We start from the raw sequence: 24,055 nt of genomic DNA on the forward strand, positions 1-24,055 counted from the left end.
CTTTTAGATCTGGGCAGGGTGTTCGCTGCTCTGGCACCCCAATGGTGGAACAAGCTCCCTCACGACGCCAGCGGAGTCAATCACCACTTTCCGTAGACACCTGAAACCCCACCTCTTTAAGGAATACCTGGGATAGGATAAAGTAATCCTTCTAACCCCCCCTCCCCTTAAAAGATTTAGATGCACTATTGTAAAGTGGTTGTTCCACTGGATATCTTAAGGTGAATGCACCAATTTGTAAGTCGCTCTGGATAAGAGCGTCTGCTAAATGACGTAAATGTAAATGTGCTGAGGCTGCGTTTAAATGTGATGTCTTTCAGAGTCCTGGCAAAGGTTGGGATTGTCGTCTTGTTGAGCTGTATCTGGTCGTATAGGCTGTCCAAATTCGGGGTTCGGTGATGGGCCAGGTAGGGGTTTGGGTTTTGAGGCACAGTCACGGGAAATGCTTGCATTGGCCCGCTGTATGGTGGCAGGGTGAAAGTCTTCATGGAAGAAGGGTAGCGATGACCAGCCTTCAATTGGGGAATGTGGAAGAGACTTTTTCAATCACTCCCTTGAGTGCTGTGGCCACCCTTTCCAGCTGGGCCCTCAATGGGCCCTCAGTGGGTGTGTGGGGGATGTCAGGAAGGCTTCAGGGGTGCTAGGAGTAGGGGTCTGATGGGTTGGTGGGTCCTGCCTGTGGTCGGGGTCTGAAATGGGCTGTTCTGTTGGCTTCTCTTGGATAATGGCCAGCTCTCATGAGTTATTTATTTAAAGGGGACAATGCACATTAATCAACATCAATAATGCAACATCCATGTAAATGTGCCGGGGTTAGCCAAAAGATAATTTGCACCTGTCGTCCCAGGGCAGCTAAGGACCATTACACAACCACAATACATATACTCACTAAAACAATAAAAATTGCAAATACATTACATCCAATAATATAGTATTCTAACGACAACTGCAACACTATCATCAACTAACTCGTGTACAGGTTTGGATAGATTTTAGCCATGCTTTCAATTCAAATGTAAAAGTACAATAATCAGTGCAGCTTCTCAAGTCCATGGGCATTGCGATACAGTATATTGTAGCTTTAACAGATTTGGCTGATTGTACTGTGTCGAAATGGGACAACGCAATCCACTTTAGTTACTGCCCTTGTTATCTTGGAGGTGCTTTCCTTGAGCATATGCCGGCATAGGGGTGGAGGGGCAAGACCATGCAGGATCTTAAAGCTATCCAGACTAATTAAATTGTCTGTAAATGAAATGACAATGGTGGAAACTGTTTGGTTTGTTATCAAAAATGTTAAGTGTTTGTAGAGTACAGTTGTGGCCAAAAGTTTTGAGAATGACACAAATATTATTTTACACAGTTTGCTGCTTCAGATATTTGGATACTTTAGATATTTTTGTCAGGTGTTACTATGGAATACTGAAGTATAATTACAAGCATTTCATAAGTGTCAAAGGCTTTTATTGACAATTACATGAAGTTGATGTAAAGAGTCAATAATTGCAGTGTTGACCCTTCTTTTTCAAGACCTCTGCAATCCACCCTGGCATGCTGTCAATTAACTTCTGGGCCACATCCTGACTGATGGCAGCTGCACTCTTGCATAATCAATGCTTGGAGTTTGTCAGAATTTGTGGGTTTTTGTTTGTCCACCCGCCTCTTGAGGATTGACCACAAGTTCTCAATGGGATTAAGGTCTGGGGAGTTTCCTCGCCATGGACCCACAATATTGATGTTTTGTTCCCCGAGCCACTTAGTTATCACTTGTCTTATGGCAAGGTGCTCCATCATGCTGGAAAAGGCATTGTTGGTCACCAAACTGTTCCTGGATGGTTGGGAGAAGTTGCTCTCGGAGTATGTGTTGGTACCATTCTTTATTCATGGCTGTGTTCTTAGGCAAAATTGTGAGTGAGCCAACTCCCTTGGCTGAGAAGCAACCCCACACATGAATGGTATCAGGATGCTTTACTGTTGGCATATGACACAGGACTGATGGTAGTGCTCACCTTGTCTTTTCCGGACAAACTTTTTTCCGGATGCCCCAAACAATCGGAAAGGGGATTCATCAGAGAAAATGACTTTACCCCAGTCCTCAGCAGTCCAATCTCTGTACCTTTTGCAGAATATCAGTCTGTCCCTAATGTTTTTCCTGGAGAGAAGTGGCTTCTTTGCTGCCATTCTTGACACCAAGCAATCTTCCAAAAGTCTTTGCCTCATTGTGCGTGCAGATGCACTCACACCTGCCTGTTGCCATTCCTGAACTAGTGCCCTGATCCCGCAGCTGAATCAACTTTAGGAGACGGTCCTGGCGCTTGCTGGGCTTTCTTGGGCTCCCTGAAGCCGTCTTCACAACAATTGAACCGCTGTCCTTGAAGTTCTTGATGATCTGATAAATGGTTGATTTAGGTGCAATCTTACTGGCAGCAATATCCTTGCCTGTGAAGCCCATTTTGTGCAAAGCAATGATGACGGCACGTGTTTCCTTGCAGGTAACCATGGTTGACAGAGGTAGAACAATGATTCCAAGCACCACCCTCCTTTTGAAGCTTCCAGTCTGTTATTCAAACTCAATCAGCATGACAGAGTGATCTCCAGCCTTGTCCTCGTCAACACTCACACATGTGTTAACAAGAGAATCACTGACATTATGTCAGCTGGTCCTTTTGTGGCAGGGCTGAAATGTAGTGGAAATGTTTTTGGGGGGATTCAGTTCATTTGCATGGCAAAGAGGGACTTTGATCACTCTTCATAACATTCTGGAGTATATGCAAATTGCCATCATACAAACTGAGGCAGCAGACTTTGTGAAAATGTATATTTGTGTCATTCTCAACTTTTGGCCACAACTGTAATTCAATTGGTTTCAGAGTAGTAGCTCCTGCTTGTGACCAGCATGTGAGGCAATATCTCAAAATGTGAGAAGATCATAGCATGCATATATAGTTTGGCGGCCTCCAGACGAAGGAAAGGTCTTATAAACCTAAAGTTGGATAATCCAAACTTAACCGTGTTAAACACCACCTTCACATGTTTCTTAAATGCCAAGTTGGAGTCGAAAATGACACCAAGATACCTGAAGTTAGACACAACTTTCAGATTCTCACCATTAACAAGAACAGCTCGTTGGGAAGAATCAATGGATTTCTTACAGAAGTACATACGAACAAACAGTCTTGTTGATATTTAATTGGAGGCAAGAGTTAGTCATTCATTTCGAAACATGTACCATAGCTTCAGTTAACTTCACAACCAATTGTCTATTTTTTTGAGTGTACGTCCAGAGCTGTGATTATTATTATTTGACCCTGCTGGTCATCTATGAACATTTGAACATCTTGGCCATGTTCTGTTATAATCTCCACCCGGCACAGCCAGAAGAGGACTGGCCACCCCTCATTGCCTGGTTCCTCTCTAGGTTTCATCCTAAATTCTGGCCTTTCTAGGGAGTTATTCCTAGCCACCGTGCTTCTACACCTGCATTGCTTTCTGTTTGGGGTTTTAGGCTGGGTTTCTGTACAGCACTTTGAGATATCAGCTGATGTAAGAAGGGCTTTATAAATGAAGTTGATTTGAATTGTATCATCTGCGTGTTAACTTGTGGGCAAGCTAGTGGGAGATCATTTATATAGATGGTAAACAGAAGGGGGCCTTACATTGAATCACTGCAGCAAACTTCCAAGCATTGGGGAAGAACCCGTATTTGCTAATAATACTGTCCACTGCTGAACCTGAGATTTCAGGAAATTGTGGGACCCCAATGTTATAGTAAAGAGAGTCCGACCGAGTGTTCCCCAAACGAACCCTTTCACTTCTGTTTGTCAGATAGGAAGGAATACATCCAACTAATGACGTCAGAGGACACATTAAGGGAGGATAGTTTGGATAGGAGGACCTCATGATTCACAGTATCAAGGCCTTTTTAAGATCCAAAATGACTGTGCTGACTTCACCACCTATGTTCAGTTTAGATTTAATGCACTCCAGAAAATAGTAATTGGCTGTTTCGGTAGAATGGTTCGTTCTGAATCCAAATTGCATTTGATGTATGGAGTTGCCCTGAATGAGGTGATCAGTCAGATGATCAACCACCCATCTTTCAGCTACTTTTGATAGCACTGGAAGAATGCTTATAGGTCTGTAATTTTCCATCAGTGTTGGGTCACCAGATTTGAAAACAGGTATCACTGCAGCAGACTTCCAAGCGTTGGGGAAGAACCCATATTTGCTAATAATACTGTCCACTGCTGACGCTGAGATTTCAGGAATTCTGAATATTGGTTTATTATTGTCTATGGGAATGAGAACTGAAAATCTTTGAGCCAGTTACCTGACAGTCAACAAAAACGTTGTTAAAGGTGGTGGATATGAAATTGGAGTCTTGAATTAGAATCCCATTAACCTTTAATTCAAGATGTTTTTTGGACCTTTCAGCTCCTCTCCCTATAGTTTGAGATATTCCCAAATAACTTTGCCATTTCCTTTGCTTCATTGATCACTCTGCTTTTGCATTTTTATATTCCTAACCACCTTATTTTTCAGTGATGCAAATATTTGTCTGTCATCATTCTTACCAGACTAGTAATTTTTTCATGGAAAAATCCAATTTTCTCATCTGCCTCCAGAGGTCCGCATTGAGCCATGGTAGAGCGGCTTTTCGTCTTGGCTTACGTTGACATTTCCTAGTAAAAAAGGTATCAACTTTGTCAATAGCTGACAAATGCTCTGTATCCACACATTGCTTAACAGATCAGACCAGTCAATTTGACTTATAGCTGCATCGCAGTTACTCTGCTCACCTTTCAGGATTATCGTACATTAATATGGTGCTTAAATATCTTTTTAGTGAGCTTTCTAACCACCAATGTGGTCAGATATGCCAGTTCGTAAATTACTGGACTTAATTATTCGATCAGGTCTGTTAGTAAACACCAGATCAATTTGAGTCTTGGATGACTTAGTTACTCTGATTGGACCTTGTATTATTTGAGTCAGGTTGAAATAATCAAATCACATTTTATTGTTCATATTGTAACGGTTTTGACTTGAGATTATTCTTTATAGGGGTGCCAGGTTGGTTGTGCCTACAGAGAAAATATTGGTTTTTCCTTTTGGTTTGGGAGGGAATGAGTCCCATCTGGTCCGTCAAGTCTACACCAATACAAAGGACGCATGTATAAGTCAGGATGGGCATACACTTTTCATAAACCCTTAAAACATTGGAAATAACTTCAAAACAACTGTATTCTTTTGCATGGGTTGTATTACCAACATAAATGATTACACACACACATAATAATATAACACATAATGAGCTCTGGTTCCTCCAGAAAAGTCCTGTACCTCGGGCCAAAAAGAGTCTTGCTCGGTAAAGTAGTTCAGGGAACTCAAGTGACCTTAGTCACGCAATGTTTGTCCGTTCATACAAGTGTAGCGTAAACCCAGTATCAATCAAAATAACAATTATTTTACCACAACCATAAAGCGTATCAAATCTTAAGTCCTCAACTACAACTACATAAATCATCACGGTATACATCACACCAAAACAAATGAAATACCGTATACAAAAAGGTTGTAGTCGGTCAGTCAGACAATCCAATCCGCCAACAGATCTCCAGCTGAGAAAGGCCACGAAGAACAACGGAGATGTGTAGTCCAACGGATGCAAAGAGTGGATCCGATCCTGGGCAAACTTGCTATTAGGCTACAAAAGCACACGTTTAAATGCAACAAAACAAACGGAAGAGAGAAGCTTCAGAACTGAGGGTTGAACACATCCTTATTCGCGTCTCCATCACAACACCACTTTTGCGCAGCTGATGCTGGCTATTTAATTGGGTATTAAGGGGGAAGCGCCCTAATGGAAGGAGAAGCACTGAGCCCTCACCCTCCGATCCATCAGGTCCCAGATGTGCTCAATGGGATTGAGATATGGGCTCTTCGCTGGCCATGACATAACACTGACATTCCTGCCTTGCAGGAAATCACGAGCAGTATGGCTGGTGGCATTGTCATGCTGGAAGGTCATGTCTGGATGAGCCTGCAGGAAGGCAGAAACAGGTTTCCCCTCAATAATTTCTCTGTATTTAGCGCCATCTATCATTCCTTCAATTCTGACCAGTTTCCCAGTCCTTACCGATTTAAAAACATCCCCACAGCATGATGCTGCCACCACCATACTTCACTGTGGGTATGGTGTCTCGGGGTGATGAGAGGTGTTGACTTTGTGCCAGAAATAGTGTTTTCCTTGATGGCCAAAAAGCAAAATTTTAGTCTCATCTGACCAGAGTACCTTCTTCCATATGTTTGGGGAGTCTCACACATGACTTTTGGCTAACACCAAAAGTTTGCTTATTTTTTTCTTTAAGCAATGACATTTTTCTGGCCACTCTTCCGTAAATCCTAGCTCTGTGGAGTGTATGGCTTAAAGTGGTCCTATGGACAGATACTCCAATCTCTGCTGTGGAGCTTTGCAGCTCCTTCAGGGTTATCTTTGTCTCTTTGTTGTGCCTCTGATTAATGCCCTTCTTCCCTGGTCTGTGAGTTTTGGTGGTCTGCCATCTCTTGGCAGGTTTGTTGTCGTGCCATATTCATGAAAATGTTTAATGGATTTAATGGTGCTCCGTGGGAAGTTTCGGATATTTTTTTATAAACCAACCCTGATCTGTACTTTTCCACAACTTTGTCCCTGGCCTGTTTGGAGAGCTCCTTGGTCTTCATGGTGTTGCCCCTTGCTTAGTTGTGTTGCAGACTCTGAGGCCTTTCAGAACTTATGTATATATACTGAGATCATGTGACAGATCATGTGACACTTAGATTGTACACAGGTGGACTTTATTTAACTCATTCTGTGACTTCTGAAGGTAATTGGTTGCACCAGATTGTATTTAGGAGCTTCATAGCAAAGGGGGTGAAAACAAATGCGCCCACCACTTTAGCGTTTTGTTTGTAAACAAGTTGTTTTTTCCATTTCACTTCACCAATTTTAAACTATTTTGTGTATGTCCATTACATTAAATCCAAATAAAAATCCACTCAAATTACAGGTTGTAATGTAACAAAATAGGGAACACGCCAAGGGGTATGAATACTTTTGCAAGGCACTGTACAACATGCCTACAAGCCCTCAGTCCAGCCTCTCAGCCTATTGCGGACAGTCTGAGCACTGATGGAGGGATTGTGCATTCCTGGTGTAACTCTGGCAGTTATTGTTGCCATCCTGTACCTGTCCCACAGGTGTGATTGTTCGGTTCATTGAACAAGCATGAGAAAGTGTTTAAACCCTTTACAATGAAGATCTGTGAAGTTATTTGGGTTTTACGAATTATCTTTGAAAGACAGGGTCCTGAAAAAGGGGCGTTTCTTTTTTGCTGAGTTTATATAGGCTGCAGCCACTGTGCTGGTGATGTTCTTGAGATAGAAGCCATTTTTCAGTCTCTAGGTTCCAGCTTTGATGCACCTGTACTGACCTCGCCTTCTGGGTGATAGCGGGGTGAACAGGCAGTGGCTCGGGTGGTCGTTGTCCTTGATGATCTTTTTGGCCTTCCTGTGACATCGGCTGCTGTAAGTGTAAGTGTCCTGTAGGTCAGGTAGTTTGCCCCTGGTGATGCGTTGGGCAGACTACACAACCCTCTGGAGATCCCTGCAGGTGGGGTAGTTGCCATACCAGGCGGTGATACAGCCCGACAGGATGCTCTCAATTGTGCATTTGTAAAAGCTTGTGAGGGTTTTATGTGGCCCGTCAGGAAGTACAGGACCCAGTTGCCCAGGGCGGGGTTCATGCCCAGGGCGGGGTTCATGCCCAGGGCTTTGAGCTTAATGATGAGCTTGGAGGGTACTATGGTGTTGAATCCCTCTTGTCCAGAATGGATAGGGCAGTGCGATGGCGATTGCATCGTCTGTGTATTTATTTGGGCGGTAAGCAAATTGAAGTGGTCTAGGGTAACAAGTAAAGTAGAGGTGACATGATCCTTGACTAGTCTCTCAAATCACTTCATGATGACAGAAATGAGTGCTACGGAGAGATGGTCATTTAGTTTTAGGTACCTTTGCTTTCTTGGGTACAGAAACAATGCTGGCCATCTTGAAGCATGTGGGGACAGCAGACTTGTACTAGTGAGAGATTGAATTTGTCCTTAAAACCTCTTAGATCTAGGCGTTCCACTAGCGGAACCCCGTTCCGCCACCGGAACCCCTAGCCAACAGCCAATGGGATCGCATGGCGCAAAATACAAAAACAACTAAAATACCACAATTCAATTTTCTCAAACATACGACTATTTTACACCATTTGAAAGATAAACCTCTCCTGAATCCAACCACGTTGTCCGATTTTCAAAAAGGCTTTACAGCGAAAGCAAAACATTAGATTATGATAGGAGAGTACATAGACCAAAATAACCACACAGCCATTTTCCAAGCAAGCATGTATGTCAATAAAACCCAAAACACAGCTAAATGAAGCACTAACCTTTGATGATCTTCATCAGATGACACTCCTAGGACATTATGTTATACGATGCATGCATGTTTTGTTCAATCAAGTTCATATTTATATCCAAAAACAGCTTTTTACATTGGCGCGTGATGTTCAGAAAATGTATTCCCACCAAAAACTTCTGGTGAATTTACAAAACTCCTTTATGCAATCGCTGTGTCAGATTTTAAAATAGCTTTTCGGCGAAAGCACATTTTTCAATATTCTTAGTACATAGCTCGCCATCACGGCGAGCTATTCAGACACCCGCCAAGTTCGGGGCAACATAAACTCAAATATTGTATTACCTTTGCTGATCTTCGTCAGAATGCACTCCCAGGACTGCTACTTCTGCAAGAAATGTTGTTTTTGTTTGAAATAATCCATAGTTATGTCCAAATACATCCGTTTTGTTCGTGCGTTCAGGTCACTATCCAAAGGGTAACGCGCGAGCGCATTTCGAGACACAAAAAGTCAATATGCCATTACCATACTTAGAAGCATGTCAAACGCTGTTTAAAATACATTTTTATGGTATTTTTAACGTTAAATTGCTATAATGAATAGTGTATTCATTCAAGGAGGAAAAGAAAAAACAGCGTGCTTGCGGGAACACGCATATCCAATCTCTTTGTCCTCAGGCAGACCACTCAGTAACTGAGCTCCTATACACTGCCCAGAGACAGGAGAAGGCTCAATCCACTTTCTGAAGGCTTTAGACAGCCAATGGAAGCCTTAGAAAGTGCAACGTAACAGCACAGATACTGTAGTTTCGAATGGACTAGAAAGAACTACATTTCTCAGATCCTATACTTCCTGGTTGACTTTTTCTCAGGTTTTTGCCTGCCATATGAGTTCTGTTATACTCCGACACCATTCAAACAATTTTAGAAACTTCAGAGTGTTTTCTATCCAAATCCACTAATAATATGCATATTCTTGTTTCTGGGCAAGAGAAGTATTTCATCCGGCCGTGAAAATACTGCCCCCTATCCATATCAGGTTAAACACCCGCCAGCTGGTCTGCGCATGCTCCGAAGATGCGGCTAGGGATGCCATCTGGACCTGCAGCCTTGTGAGGGTTAACACACTTAAATGTCTTACTCACGTCATCCACGGAGGAGAGCCCACAGTCCTTGGTAGCGGGCCTCATGCGTCTCGTGTCTGAGCCGTTGAATTTTCACTACACTTTCTCTCTATACTGACGTTTTGCCTGTTAGATTGTCTTGCAGAGGGAATAACTTCACTGTTTGTTTTCTGCAATATTCCCAGTTACCTTGCCGCGGTTAAATGCGATGGTTTGCGCTTTCAATTTTGCTTTAATGCTGCCATCTATCCACGGTTTCTAGTTAGGATAGGTTTCAATAGTCAGTGGGTACAACATCTCCTATACACTTCCTGATTAACTCTCTCACCGTATCAGTATATTCGTCAATGTTATTATCAGAGACTTCTCAGAACATATCCCAGTCCACGTGATCATTGGAAAGGTTTTTTGTCAACTAAATTGATGTGAGGTCAATATTACCATTACATGTAAGTCAGTTTTAACTATCCACATCCCCATCCCCATGTTGTATCTGAAAGTGGTGACATGCCAAATGGTGCTAACCAGAAAAAAGGTAATTGCTATTTCTTTGTTTGGATTATACCTATTAGGAAAATAAGTCTGAGTCTACTGTTGTTCTGAAATCTCAAAGTAATCTGACTTGTATTGTATGATCTTAAATGCAGAAAAGGTTTGACATTTTTACATCTTAATATTTGTAGTTTATTACCAAAAATATATCATGTCAAGATCTGGGCCTCAGGCAGACGCTGATATTTTTTATTGTATCTGAGACCTGGTTAACTGATCACCCTGGACTCTGCGGTTTCAATGCATGGTTACAATGTGTTTAGGGCTGATAGGAAATGCCAAGGTGGTGGTGGTGTTATTTACATAAAGAATATTCTTTCTGTGTCTCTGTTAAAGGCTACCTCAAGTCCTAAACAATATACACATACATATAGACACATACACCCAAATATATATGTTTATATATACACTACCGTTCAACATTTTTGGGTCACTTAGAAACGTCCTTGTTTTTGAAAGAAAAGCAATTGTTTTTGTCCATTTAAAATAACATCAAATTTGTCAGAAATACAATGTAGACATTTTTAATGTTGTAAACGACTTTTGTAGCTGGAAACGGTTGTTTTAAAAAAAATGTTTTTATTGGAATATCTACATAGGCGTACAGTGGCCCATTATCAGCAACCATCACTCCTGTGTTCCAATGGCACGTTGTTAGCTAATCCAAGTTTATCATTTTAAAAGGCTAATTGATCATTAGAAAACCCTTTTGAAATTGTTAGAGCAGCTGGAAACTTTTGTGCTGATTTAAAGAATCAATAAAACTATCTTTCTTTAGACTAGTTGAGTATCTGGAGAATCAGCATTTGTGGATTCGATTACAGAAACAAATACATTTATTCTGAAACTCGTCAGTCTATTCATGTTCTCAGAAATGAAGGCTATTCAATGCGCGAAATTGCCAAGAAACTGAAGATCTCGTACAACACTGTGTACTTCTCGCTTCACAGAACAGCGCAAATTGGCTCTAACCAGAATAGACCGAGGAATGGGAGGCCCCGGAGCACAACTGAGCAAGAGGACAAGTACATTAGTGTCTAGTTTGAGAAACAGACGCCTCACAAGTCCTCAACTGGCAGCTTCATTAAGTAGTACCCACAAAACACCAGTCTCAATTTCAACAGTGAAGAGGCTGACTCCAGGATGCTGGCCTTCTCTGCAGAGTTGCAAAGAAAAAGCCATATCTCTGACTGGCCAATAAAAAGAAAAGATTAGGATGGGCAAAAGAACAGACACTGGACAGAGGAAGATTGGAAAAAAGTGTTATGGCCAGACGAATCTAAGATTGAGGTGTTCGGATCACAAAGAAGAACATTCGTCAGACGCAGAAAAAATGAAAATATGCTGGAGGATTGCTTGATGCCATCTGTCAAGCATGGTGGAGGCAATATGATGGTCTGGGGGTGCTTTGGTGGTGGTAAAGTGGGAGATTTGTACAGGGTAAAAGGGATCTTGAGGAAGGAAGGCTATCACTCCCATTTTGCTACGCCATGCCATACCCTGTGGACGGCCCTTAATTGGAGCCAATTTCCTCCTACAACAGGACAATGACCCAAAACACAGCTCAAAACTATGCAATAACTATTTAGGGAAGAAGCAGTCAGCTGGTATTCTGTCTATAATGGAGTGGCCAGCACAGTCACCGGATCTCAACCCTTTTGATCTGTTGTGGGAGCAGCTTGACTGTATGGTACATAAGAAGTGCCCATCAAGCCAATCCAACTTGTGGGAGGTGCTTCAGGAAGCATGTAGTGACATATCTTCAAATTCCCTCAACAAATTGACACTAGAATGCCAAAAATCTTGAAGTCTGCAAATTGAGGATTCTTTGACGAAAGCAAAGTTTGAAGAACACAATTATTATTTCAATTAAAATTCATTATTTATAACCTCATCAACATCTTGACCATATTTCCTATTCATTTTGCAACTCATTCCATGTATGTTTTCATTGAAAACAAGAACATTTCTAAGTGACCCCAAACTTTTGAACGGTGGTATATGTACACACACACACCACACACACAATATAGCAATAGTTGAGTAGGATGGCATTGACTAGAATACATTATATACATTAAAATGAGTGAAACAGTATGTAAACATTATTTAAGTGACCAGTGATTTCAATTCTTTGTACATAGGGCAGCACTCTCTAAGTTGCAGGGTGGTAACCAGATGGTACAGTGGTTCGTATTTTAAAAGTTGCAGCATACTGCAGCACTGCTTGCATGGTGCAGCAGAATTCTATGGCATGTTATTTAAGTGCCAACCACTGGTATCATTAATGCTAGTTAGTGCTAGTTTGACCACCAGAGATCATCTTTGAGAAGCATTTGATCATTAGCCTTCAATAGTGGCTGTACGAGAAATATGAATACCCTTTTTTGTAACAACATAGTATATGGGACTGATTTTAAGAAGATTTGCTTAGTATTTTGGTGTTTCTATTCCAAGAAAAATGAAAAACCCTCTGGGTTTCCGTTAGGTTGGAATGGAAAATATGGTGCAGTACAACGTGATGGTCGGGTGTAGGCTACAGTACTGGGCTATTTTTGCTAAAGTATCCCTGTGTCGTGCGGGCATGCGTGAGACCGGGGTTCAATTCCCCGATGTGGAGGAAGGAGTAGGCTATCCTAGTAAATAAGAATTTGTTCTTAACTGACTTGCTTAGTTAAATAAAGGTTACACAAAGAGCATAACGTTTCTACACCCTAATTGTAGTCTCACCAATACCCAAATGGAGATTCAGTGAAAATTAAAAATGTCATTGATTTATCAAGACCAGTCCCCAAGCTTGTCTCAGAGCAGCATGAAACGGTGCTAAAATAGTTGTAGGCTGTTGCTTCATCCTATTGCTTCTTACTTCAATATTCTCTTTAAGTAAATAAGACCTACGCCACTTTATATAGCACATTACTCAACACTAGTGATGCTCATGTCACCTACAGTATATCAAAAAATTTGACGTGACTCTCCGCCAATAATTACATAGAGGATTCTAAATTAAAACCAAAAGCCGCCTCATGGGTGTCCCGGTGGCGGCCGGCACGGGTATCGAACCTGCATCTGTAGCAATGCATTTTGCACTGCGGGAGCCCCCATCCACAAAGTATCAAAATACAGAGGTGTTGGTAAAGGTATATTGTCCTGCTAATAGCCCATAATGGGATATTATAATACTGTACACAGTGTCCAGGTCAGGATAACCAAAACATTTCTTTATTAAAGACTGTCAGAAAGAATGTTGGTACTTATTTATTTTCATCCAAAGCCATGAATGAGTGAGTCACTCATCTTTATGTAGGTGCCGGGCTTTATGACCGTGCCATCAACTTGATAATATATAACGATGTTTTGGAGGGTTTTTTTTATACGGAAGAGCGATTTGTAATCTGAATAAAGGCCCAAATAATATTTGTATAGGCCAAAACATTCTATTTCTGTTTTTAGAGAGAGACGCTGGGCCAATTGTGCGCCGCCATATGGGACTCCCAATCACTGTCAGCTGTTATACATAAATAATAATACTTTTTCTTGTATTATTTGTTTTGTCTTTTCTGGTGGATTAAACTGAAATTGCAACCAATCACGGCCGGTTGTGATACAGCCAACCTAAATAAGAAATACATTTGATGATAGAAATCTCCCCCTGCTAATAGCCATAATGGCGCTGTACAATGTGACCGTGTGTTAGAGTATTTTCCAGTAAGCAACAATTTGTTTACCTTCATTAGACAACTTGTTACAATATTTCTGTAATTCAGTGATATTTATTCCCATAGTAATTCGTTATGGATCCATAACTAAATTAACATCTGCATTTTGAAAGACGATTTTTATCATTATTTTATTAACTAAAGCATAAAGATGCCATTATTATTTACATTGTTTTAGTTTGAACGTGCATACTGGCACTAAGAACAGCGGGAACGTTTCCCTAGTCAGTGCCATTATTAGCGCAATGCCCCTTTAAAGTGTTGCTCTGTGCTTCCCAGTGTGGCTGGCTGGGGGTCCACCCTTCCTCCTCCTCCCTTCCCTATGGGCTAGCTCCATCTTCTGTGCGCGGCTATGCGGCCCATCCCTTGCCCCCTGCCCTCGTGCCTTGAACCTTGCGCACTTTCAGTGGATACAGCTGGAGAACTCAGGAGCCATGACCAATATAGATTGTCCTGCTAATAACAGGGTTAATAATATCCAGTGGTCTTTTATATTAATCTTCTAAATTAATAATAATAATAATAATAATAATTGATTTGTTTAAAAAATAGCTATATTTTGGAGATGAAAAAGGCCATTCTTGGACATGGGGTGAGACATTGTTACTAATTTGTAAATAAAGCCAGTTTGTTATTTAGAATTATTTATTTCTGTTTTTAGAGGGAGAGAAACCAAAAACCTATAGTCATCTCATGGGTCTCCCAGTCAAGGCCGACGAGCATCTGTAGCAGCACAGCTTGGACTGCAATGCAGTCTCTTAGACCGTTGCGCCACTTAGGCGCTGAACAATGTGACTGGTCGGGAGTTGGCTACAGTACTACAGTAAGAGCAAAATAATCCTAACAAAATAAAGAATAAAAACCTTAGTGTAACAACCATTTTAGTAAGTAATACTGAAGTCGTGCACAATTATCAGTTTCTATTTAGGTTTATGTCGCCCATTCATTGTCAGTTAGAGCCACAGTAGGAACCAAAAGCATAATCAGTGCTCTGACTACCTCTTGCGCTGGTCTGGAGCAATAAAGTGGTGACGCAGGGTACCGTACTAAACCACAAATTACCTCTAAGTCCCGTAGCATAATCGCAAATCTTGTAGTGGAGCAACTATTGTAGCTGGCTAGTGATAGTGACTAAGTTCAGGGCAAGGTACTGGGTGGAGGCTATTTAACAGTCTGACAGCCCTGAGATAGAAGCATTCTCTGTCCCAGTTTTGATGCACCTGTACTGACCTTGCCTTCTGGATGATAATTCACCAGCATTACGACCATAAATACGACTTTCCCTAATTGGATCCTTTGTTCTTATCCCCCAGGGCAATTGAACTTATTCCAGAGGCTGCTCCATAACATTCCCGGCGAAGAAGAGGTATTCAGAGTGGACTTTTAGTCTGACTCAGGAGGCGTGTACAGCATCCACTGCCTCCGAGCATATAGTAATATGCTCGGAGGCAAGTATGCTAATGTTCAGTCTCTGATTTAATAACCTGTTGGGGCTAGGGGGCAGTATTGAGAATTTTGAAAAAAATATGTGCCCATTTTTAACTGCCTCCTACAGCAACTCAGAAGCTAGAATATGCATATTATTGTTCAGGTTTGGATAGAAAACACTCTGAATTTTCTAAAACTGTTTGAATGGTGTCTGTAAGTATAACAGAACTCATATGGCAGTCAAAACCCTGAGACAAATTCTGACAGGAAGTGGATACCTGATGTGTTGAATTACCTTTAAGCCTATGCCATTGAAACACACAGGGGCTTATTAATTGTTGAGCACTTCCTATGGCTTCCACTAGATGTCACCAGTCTTTAGAAAGTGTTTTGAGTCTTATACTGTGAGAACTGAACGAACAAGAGCCTTGGAACGGTGGTGGCCGATTAGACTCTGGCGCGCGAGTTCATGTTTGGGTACTCTCGTTCCAAAAGGTTTTAAAAGAGAATGCAAACATCCGCCTTGAATATTATTCTTGTTCTGGTTAAAAAAGGCACTAATAATTTATGCTATACAACGTTTGACATGTTTGAACGAACGTAAATATTTTTTTACCCCTCGTTCATGAAGAGAAGTCCGGCGGGCATAGATCATGTGCTAACAACACGGAGCTTTTTGGACATAAATTATGAGCTTTTTCGAACAAAACTACATTTGTTATGGACCTGGGATTCCTGGAAGTGACATCTGATGAAGAGAATCAAAGGTAATGAATTATTTACATAGTATTTTCGATTTTAGATCTCTCCAACATGGCGGTTAGTCTGTATCGCAAAGCATATTATTCTTGCAAAGTGTGATTTCCCAGTAAGGTTATTTTAAATCTGGCAATCCGGTTGCGTTCAAGAGATGTAAATCTATAATTCTTTGAATGACAATATAATATTTTACCAATGTTTTCGAATAGTAATTATTTAATTTGTTGTGCTGATTGACTGGCGGTTATTGGAGGGAAACGATTTCCTCAACATCAACGCCATAGTAAAACGCTGTTTTTGGATATAAATATGAACTTGATAGAACAAAAAATGCATGTATTGTCTAACATGTCCTAGGAGTGTCATCTGATGGAGATTGTCAAAGGTTAGTGCATAATTTTTGCTGGTTTTCTGCTTTTGGTGACGCCTGTCTTTGAATTGACAAAACATTACACACAGCTATTGTCAATGTACTCTCCTAACATAATCTAACTTTATGCTTTCGCCGTAAAGCCTTTTTGAAATCGGACAACGTGGTTAGATTAAGGAGATGTTTATCTTTCAAAGGGTGTAAGATAGTTGTATGTTTGAGAAATTTGAATTATGACATTTAATTGTTTTCAAATTTGGCGCTCTTGATATTTCACCTGTTGTTGATAGGGTGTACCAGGGGTACCACATAGCCCATAGAGGTTAATAAAGTAGACAAGCTCTGGGCGAGAATCTCCTTCGAGAGACATCAGGGATTGTAACATACTCTGTTTCACGGAAACATGGCTCTCTCGGGATATACTGTCCCCGTCCATACAGCCTCTGAGTTCTCAGTACATCGCACAGACAGGAATAAAGAACTCTACTGGAAGAAGAAAGGCAGGGGTGTATGTTTCATTATTAACCTCTTGGGGCTAGGTGGGACGCTAGCGTGCCACCCGTGGTGCACTCCATCAACAGCAGGTGCATTTCAAGAGCGGCAAATTTGAATCCAAATAAATGTCAAAATTCAAATTTTTCAAAAATACAACTATTTTACACCATTTGAAAGATAAACATCTCCTTAATCTAACCACGTTTTACGATTTCAAAAAGGTTTTACGGCGAAAGCATAAATTTAGAGTATGTTAGGACAGTACATTTACAAGAGTTGTGTGTAATGTTTTGTCAAGTCAAAGACAGGGTCACCAAAACCATAAAACCAGCTAAAATGATGCACTAACCTTTTACAATCTCCATCAGATGACACTCCTAGGACATTATGTTAGACAATGCATGCATTTTTAGTTCTATCAAGTTCATATTTATATCCAAAAACAGCGTTTTACTATGGCATTGATGTTGAGGAAATCGTTTCCCTCCAATAACCGGCAGTCAAGTCAGCGTAACAAATTAAATAATTAAAATTAGAAAACATTGGTAAAATATTATATTGTCATTTAAAGAATTATAGATTTACATCTCTTGAACGCAATCAACTTGCCAGATTTAAAAATAACCTTACCGGGAAATCACACTTTGCAATAATCTGAGCACTGCGCCCAGAAAAATACGCGTTGCGATACAGACTAGACGTCATGTTGGGGAGATCTAAAATCGAAAATACTATGTAAATAATCCATTACCTTTGATTCTCTTCATCAGATGTCACTTCCAGGTATCACAGGTCCATAACGAATGTAGTTTTGTTCAAAAAAGCTCATCATTTATGTCCAAAAATCTCCGTCTCGTTAGCACATGATGTAAGCCAGCCGGACTTCTCGTCATGAACGAGGGGAAAAAATATATTTCCGTTCGTTCAAACATGTCAAACGTTGTATAGCATAAATCATTAGGGCCTTTTTTAACCAGAACATGAATAATATTCAAGGTGGACGAATGCATACTCTTTTATAACGTATTGGAACGAGGGTACCCAACATGAACTAGCGCGCCAGGTGTCTAATGGGACATCATCGTTCCATGGCTCTTGTTCGGTCAGATCTCCCTCCAGAAGACTCAAAACACTTTGTAAAGGCTGGTGACATCTAGTGGAAGCAATAGGAAGTGCCAAAATATTCCTAAGCCCCTGTGTTTTTCAATGGGATAGGTTTAAAGTCAATACAACACATCAGGTATCCACTTCCTGTCAGAAAATGTCTCAGGGTTTTGCCTGCCAAATGAGTTCTGTTATACTCACAGACACCATTCAAACAGTTTTAGAAACTTTAGAGTGTTTTCTATCCATATATAATAAGTATATGCATATTCTAGTTACTGGGTAGGATTAGTAACCAGATTAAATCGGGTACATTTTTTTTATCCAGACGTGCAAATGCTGCCCCCTAGACCCAACAGGTTAACTACTCATGGTGTGATTGTGGTAACATACACAAACTCAAGTCCTTTTTGTTCACCCGACCTAGAATACCTCACAATTCTCCCAAGAGAATTCTCTTCATTTATAGTCACATTCCCCCTCAAGCCAATACCACAACGGCCCTCAAAGAACTGCACTTTATGCAAACTGGAAACCAAATATCCCAAGGCCACATTTATTGTAGCTGGGGATTTGTACAAAGCAAATTAGAGGAAAACACTGCTGAAGTTCTACCAACACATTGACTGTAGTACTCACGCTGGGAAAACATTGGACCACTGCTACTCAACTTTGCGAAATGCCTACAAGGCCCTCCCCCGCCCTCCTTTTGGGAACTCTGATCATGACTCCATTTTGCTCCTCCCTTCCTGTAGGCAGAAACTCAAACAGGAATTACCTTTCCCCCAAACAGGATGGACAGGCCGTGGCTCAGGTGGCTGATGTTCTTGATGATCTTTTTGGCCTTCCTGTGACATCGGGTACTGTAGATGTTCTGGAATGCAGGTAATGTGCCCCCATTGATGCTCTGGGAAGACCGCACCACCCTCCTTAGAGTCCTGCGGGTTGTGGGCGGTGCAGTCACCGTACTAGGCGGTGGTACGGCCCGACAGGATGCTCTCAATGATGAATCTGTAAACGTTTGTGAGGGTCTTAGTGGCCAAGCCAAAATTCTTCAGCCGACTGAAGTTGAAGAGGTGCTGTTGCGACGCCTTCACCACACTGTCTGTGTGGGTGGACCATTTCAGTTTGTCAGTGATGTGTACGCCGATGAACTTCAAGCTTTTTACCATCTCAACTGTGGCCTCGTCGATGTGGATGGGGGCGTGTTCCCACTGTTGTCCTGAAGTCCACGATCAGCTCCTTCATTTTGTTGTGGGAGAGGTTATTTACCTGGCACCACTCCGCAGGGGCATCACCTCCTCCCTGTAGTTTGTCTTGTCATTTGGTAAACAGGCCTATTACTGTTGTGTCGTCTGCAAACTTGATGATTGATTTGGAGGCATGCATGGTCACGCAGTCATGGGGTGAACAGGGAGTACATAAGGGGCTGAGCACATACACTTGTGGGGCTCCTGTGTTGAGGATCAGCATAGTGAGGGTGTTGTTTACTACCTTCACCACCTGGGGGTGGCCGTCAGCAAGTCCAGGACCCAGTTGCACAATGTGGGGTTCAGACCCAGGGCCCCGAGCTTAATGATGAGCTTGGAGGGTACTATGGTGATGAAGGCTGAGCTATAGTCAATGAACAGCATTCTTACAATGGTTTTCCTCTTTTCCAGATGGGATAGGGCAGTGTGCAGTGGGGCGGTATGGAAGTGGGTCTAGGGTGGCAGGTAAGGCGGAGGTGATATGATCCTTAACTAGCCTCTCAAAGCACTTCATGATGACAGAGGTGAGTGCTACGGGGCGATAGTAATTTAGTTCAGTTACCTTTGCTTTCTTGTGTACATAAACAATAGTGGATGTCTTGAAGCAAATGGGGACAGCAGACTGGGCTATTGATAGATTGAATTTATCCGTAAACTTTCCAGCCTACTGGTCTGCGCATGCTCTGAGGACGCAGCTAGGGATGCCGTCTGGGCCGGCAGCCTTGCTAGGATTAACACGCTTAAATGTTTTACTCACGTCGGCCATGGAGAACGACAGTCCTCGGGAGAGGCGGTGGCAATGTGTTAACATTAAAGCGTGCAAATTAGGTGTTTAGCTTGTCCTGGAGCAAGACATCGGTGTCTGCGACGTTGCTGGATGTCCCTTTGTAATCTGTGTTTGTCTGGATTACCTGCCACATACGTCTAGTGTCTGAGTCGTTGAATTGCTACTCCACTTTATCTGTACTGACATTTTGCCTGTTTGATTGCAAGATGGAGAGCCCTGGGTTAAATGCGGTGGTTTGAGCTTTCATTTTTGCACAAATACTGCCATCTATACATGATTTTTGGTTTGGATAGGTTTTAATAGTCACAGTGGGAACAACATCCCCTATACACTTCCTGATGAACTCAGTCACCGTGTCAATGTTAATCTCAAGTGTAACCCGGAACATATCCCAGTCTTGAAGCATGGATTCCGATTGGATAGACTAGTGTTGAATTGACCTTAGCACGGGTACTTCCAGTTTGAGTTTCTACCTATTCGTAAAGGAGGAGCAGAATGGAGTCATGATCTAATTTTCCTAAAGGAGTGTGGGATAGGGCCTTGTAGCCAAGGGAGGGTAACAATGGTCAAGAGATTTTGAAGCGCATGTACTGCAGGCAATGTGTTAGCATTTCAGTAGCTTTTCCTCATATTTACTTTGTTATAGTCCCCAGCTACATTAACTGCGACCTCAAGATATGTGGTTCCCAGTTTGCTCAAAGTCCAGTGTAGTTCCTTCAGGACCATCGTGGTATCGGCTTGAGGGGGAATATACACAGCTGTGACGACAACCAAAGATAAGATAATTATTTTTGGTGGTAATACGATTAGCATTTGATATTTCAATATTCTGGGTCGGGTGAACAGAAGGACTTGAGTTCTTGTACGTTACCAAAATCACACCATGAGTAGTTAATCATGAAACGTACACCTCCACCTTTCTTCTTCCTGGAGAGTTCTTTATTTCTTTCTGCACATTGTACTGAGAACCCAGCTGGCTGTATGGACTGGGACAGTATGTCCTGAGAGAACCATGATTCCGTGAAAGACTGGTACAGTCCCTGATGTCTCTTTGGAGGGAGATGCTTGCCCTGATTTAATCTACTTTATTGTCCAAGGACTGAACATTAGCGAGTAATATACAGTGATAGCGGTGGGTGGTGTACGCGCCTCCTGAGTCGGGACTAGAAGTCCACTCTGAATACCTCTTCTCCGCCGGCGGCATCTTGGAGCAGCTTCTGGGATAAGTTTAATTGCCTTGGGAGGTACGAACAAAGGATGCTGGTGTGTTACCCCGTTTTGATATCCAAAAGTTATTTCCGGCTGTATGTAATAATACAAAAATAATGTAAGAAATAACACATAAACAAAAATGTTTTCCTTAGGAGCTAGAAACAGAGCTGCCATGTCTATCGGGCCATCTTGTAAGATCTTTCATATCTTTGGGTTAATTAATCAAGTTATAAAAAAATCTATATTAGTCTTGTTGCTCTGTCTGAGAAAAGAGAAAGTTTGTTTACCTGAGCAGGTATTTCATTACCTTGCGCGTATAATTGACCTGATAGAGAATGTAAGGGCCCTTATACGTTTCCAATCAGCTCATGATATAGGCCTGCTGAACATTTCAAGAACTTTGAACGTTTCTTCAAGTGCAGTCCAAAAAAACATCAGGCGCTATGAAACTGGCTCTCATAAGGACCGCCACAAGAAAGGAAGACCCAGAGTTACCTCTGCTGCAGAGGATAAGTTCATTAAAGTTACCAGCCTCAGAAATTGCAGCCCAAATAAATGCGTCACAGAGTTAAAGTAACAGACACATCTCAACATCAACTGTTCAGAGGAGACTGTGTGAATCAGGCCTTTATGGTTGAATTGCTGCAAAGAAACCGCTACTAAAGGACACCAATAAGAAAAAGAGACTTGCTTGGGCCAAGAAACACGAACAATGGACATTAGACCGTTGGAAGTCTGTCCTTTGGTTTGGTCTGGTCTGATGAGTCCAAATTTGTGATTTTCGGTTCCAACCGCCGTGTCTTTGTGAAACTCAGTAGGTGAACGGATGATCTCCGCATGTGTGGTTTCAACCATGAAGCATGGAGAAGGAGGTTTGGGGGACACTGTCTGTGATTTATTTAGAATTCAAGGCTCACTTAACCAGCATGGCTACCACAGCATTCTGCAGCAATACGCCATCCCATCTGGTTTGCGCTTGGTGGGACTATCATTTTGAAGGAAAAGCAGCCAAGAAGTGCTTAGCATATGTGGGAAGTCAAGACTGCTGGAAAAGGATTCCAGGTGAAGGTGGTTGAGAGATTGCCAAGAGTGTTCAAAGCTGTCATCAAGGCAAAGGGTGGCAACTTTGAATCTCAAATATATTTTGATTCGTTTTTTTGGTTACAACGTGTTGCAATGTGATTTCAGAGTTTTGATGTCTTCACTATTATTCTACAATGTAGAAAATAGTAAAAATAAAGAAAAACCCTTGTAGGTGTGTCAACTTTTGACTAGTATTGTATGTACAACGACAGTGTGGCAATTTTTCAGTGGATGAATAAAATTAGCAGGTCAATTCAGCGTGTCATTATGAGATGAAGCTAAGACGCTATAACTGAAGGATTACATGTCCATAACAATTCTGGCAATGCATTATACTACACCAGTGAGTAAGTAACTTTTTCTGAGCCAGAACGGGCCATGGGGCAAGCACACCCCCTGGACATTGAACAGGACACTCATCTATTGCAGGGCCTTACCCCCAATTCATCTCCTTAATGATGAGTGCCAAGCAGAGGGGGTCTGATTTTATCTTCAAATCTTTTTTTTACGTCTTATGTCTCGACCAAGGATCAAACCACCGACCTTCCTATCCTAGCACAGGGCAGACACTCTAACCACAATGCCACTGAGTTGGTCAAGAACTGCATCAGTAGACAGCGTAATACCTGCTGGTTTAAAGTTAGTCAAAGTTAACGACTGTGATGATGTGTTTCATGAAAACAGAATTGATGGAAGGGCCATTCCTATTCAAGTCACTGTTCCATGATGAGCGGATAGGCAGCAAAATTGAATGTACCCATTCCAGGAATTAAAATCAGGAAGTTAATTATATTTCTATGGATGTGTTCGTCAGAGCGGAGGCTGTGACCCTGAATGCAGACTGCCTGCAGCTGTCCTACCTGCCCTCCAAGAGGAACCACATGCTGCTGCTCTACCCCAGAGAGATCCTCATCCTGGACCTTGAGCTCAGCCAGACCGTGGGTGTGGTGGCCATTGAACGCTCCGGGGTGCCCTTCATTCAGGTGGGACGCAACACACACACACACACACACACACACACACACACACACACACACACACACACACACACACACACACACACACTTCAGTCTCACCTCAACCTACCCTCACCTCAATTAAACCCCTGTGCAATCAGTGTTTTATAGTTTTGTATGGTACTTTACAAATATACAGTTGAAGTTTACATACACCTTAGCCAAATACATTTAAACTCAGTTTTTCACAATTCCTGACATTTAATCCTTGTAACAATTCCCTGTCTTAGGTCAGTTAGGATCACCACTTTATTTTAAGAATGTGAAATGTCAGAATAATAGTAGAGAGAATGATTTATTTCAAGTTTTATTTCTTTCATCACATTCCCAGTGGGTCAGAAGTTTACATACACATAATTATTATTTGGTAGCATTGCCTTTAAATTGTTTAACTTGGGTCAAACGATTTGGGTAGCCTTCCACAAGCTTCCCACAATAAGTTGGGTGAATTTTGGCCCATTCCTCCTGACAGAGCTGGTGTAACTGAGTCAGGTGTGTAGGCCTCCTAGCTCGCACACGCTTTTTCAGTTCTGCCCACACATTTTCTATAGGATTGAGGTCAGGGCTTTTTGATGGCCACTCAAATACATTGACTTTGTTGTCCTTAAGCCATTTTGCCACAACTTTGGAAGTATGATTGGGGTCATTGTCCATCCAACTTCCTGACTGATGTCTTGAGATGTTGCTTCAATATATCCACATACTTTTCCATCC

General features: G+C 41.8%; 1 protein-coding gene across 2 annotated transcripts in view; it reads left to right on the forward strand.

Annotated features, from left to right (window-relative positions):
• wdr11 (WD repeat domain 11) overlaps nt 1–24,055 on the forward strand; it is a 236,000-nt gene that overhangs the window by 57,667 nt on the left and 154,278 nt on the right. For both annotated transcript variants that reach the window (XM_014154429.3, XM_014154430.3), the window contains exon 6: nt 23,140–23,308. In XM_014154429.3, the coding sequence (XP_014009904.1) occupies nt 23,140–23,308 (169 nt within the window). The remainder of the gene's footprint in view (nt 1–23,139; nt 23,309–24,055) is intronic.

Source organism: Salmo salar, chromosome 18 (assembly GCF_965601325.2).
Source record: "Salmo salar chromosome 18, fSalSal1, whole genome shotgun sequence".
In the NCBI taxonomy this organism is placed as follows: Eukaryota; Metazoa; Chordata; class Actinopteri; order Salmoniformes; family Salmonidae; genus Salmo; species Salmo salar.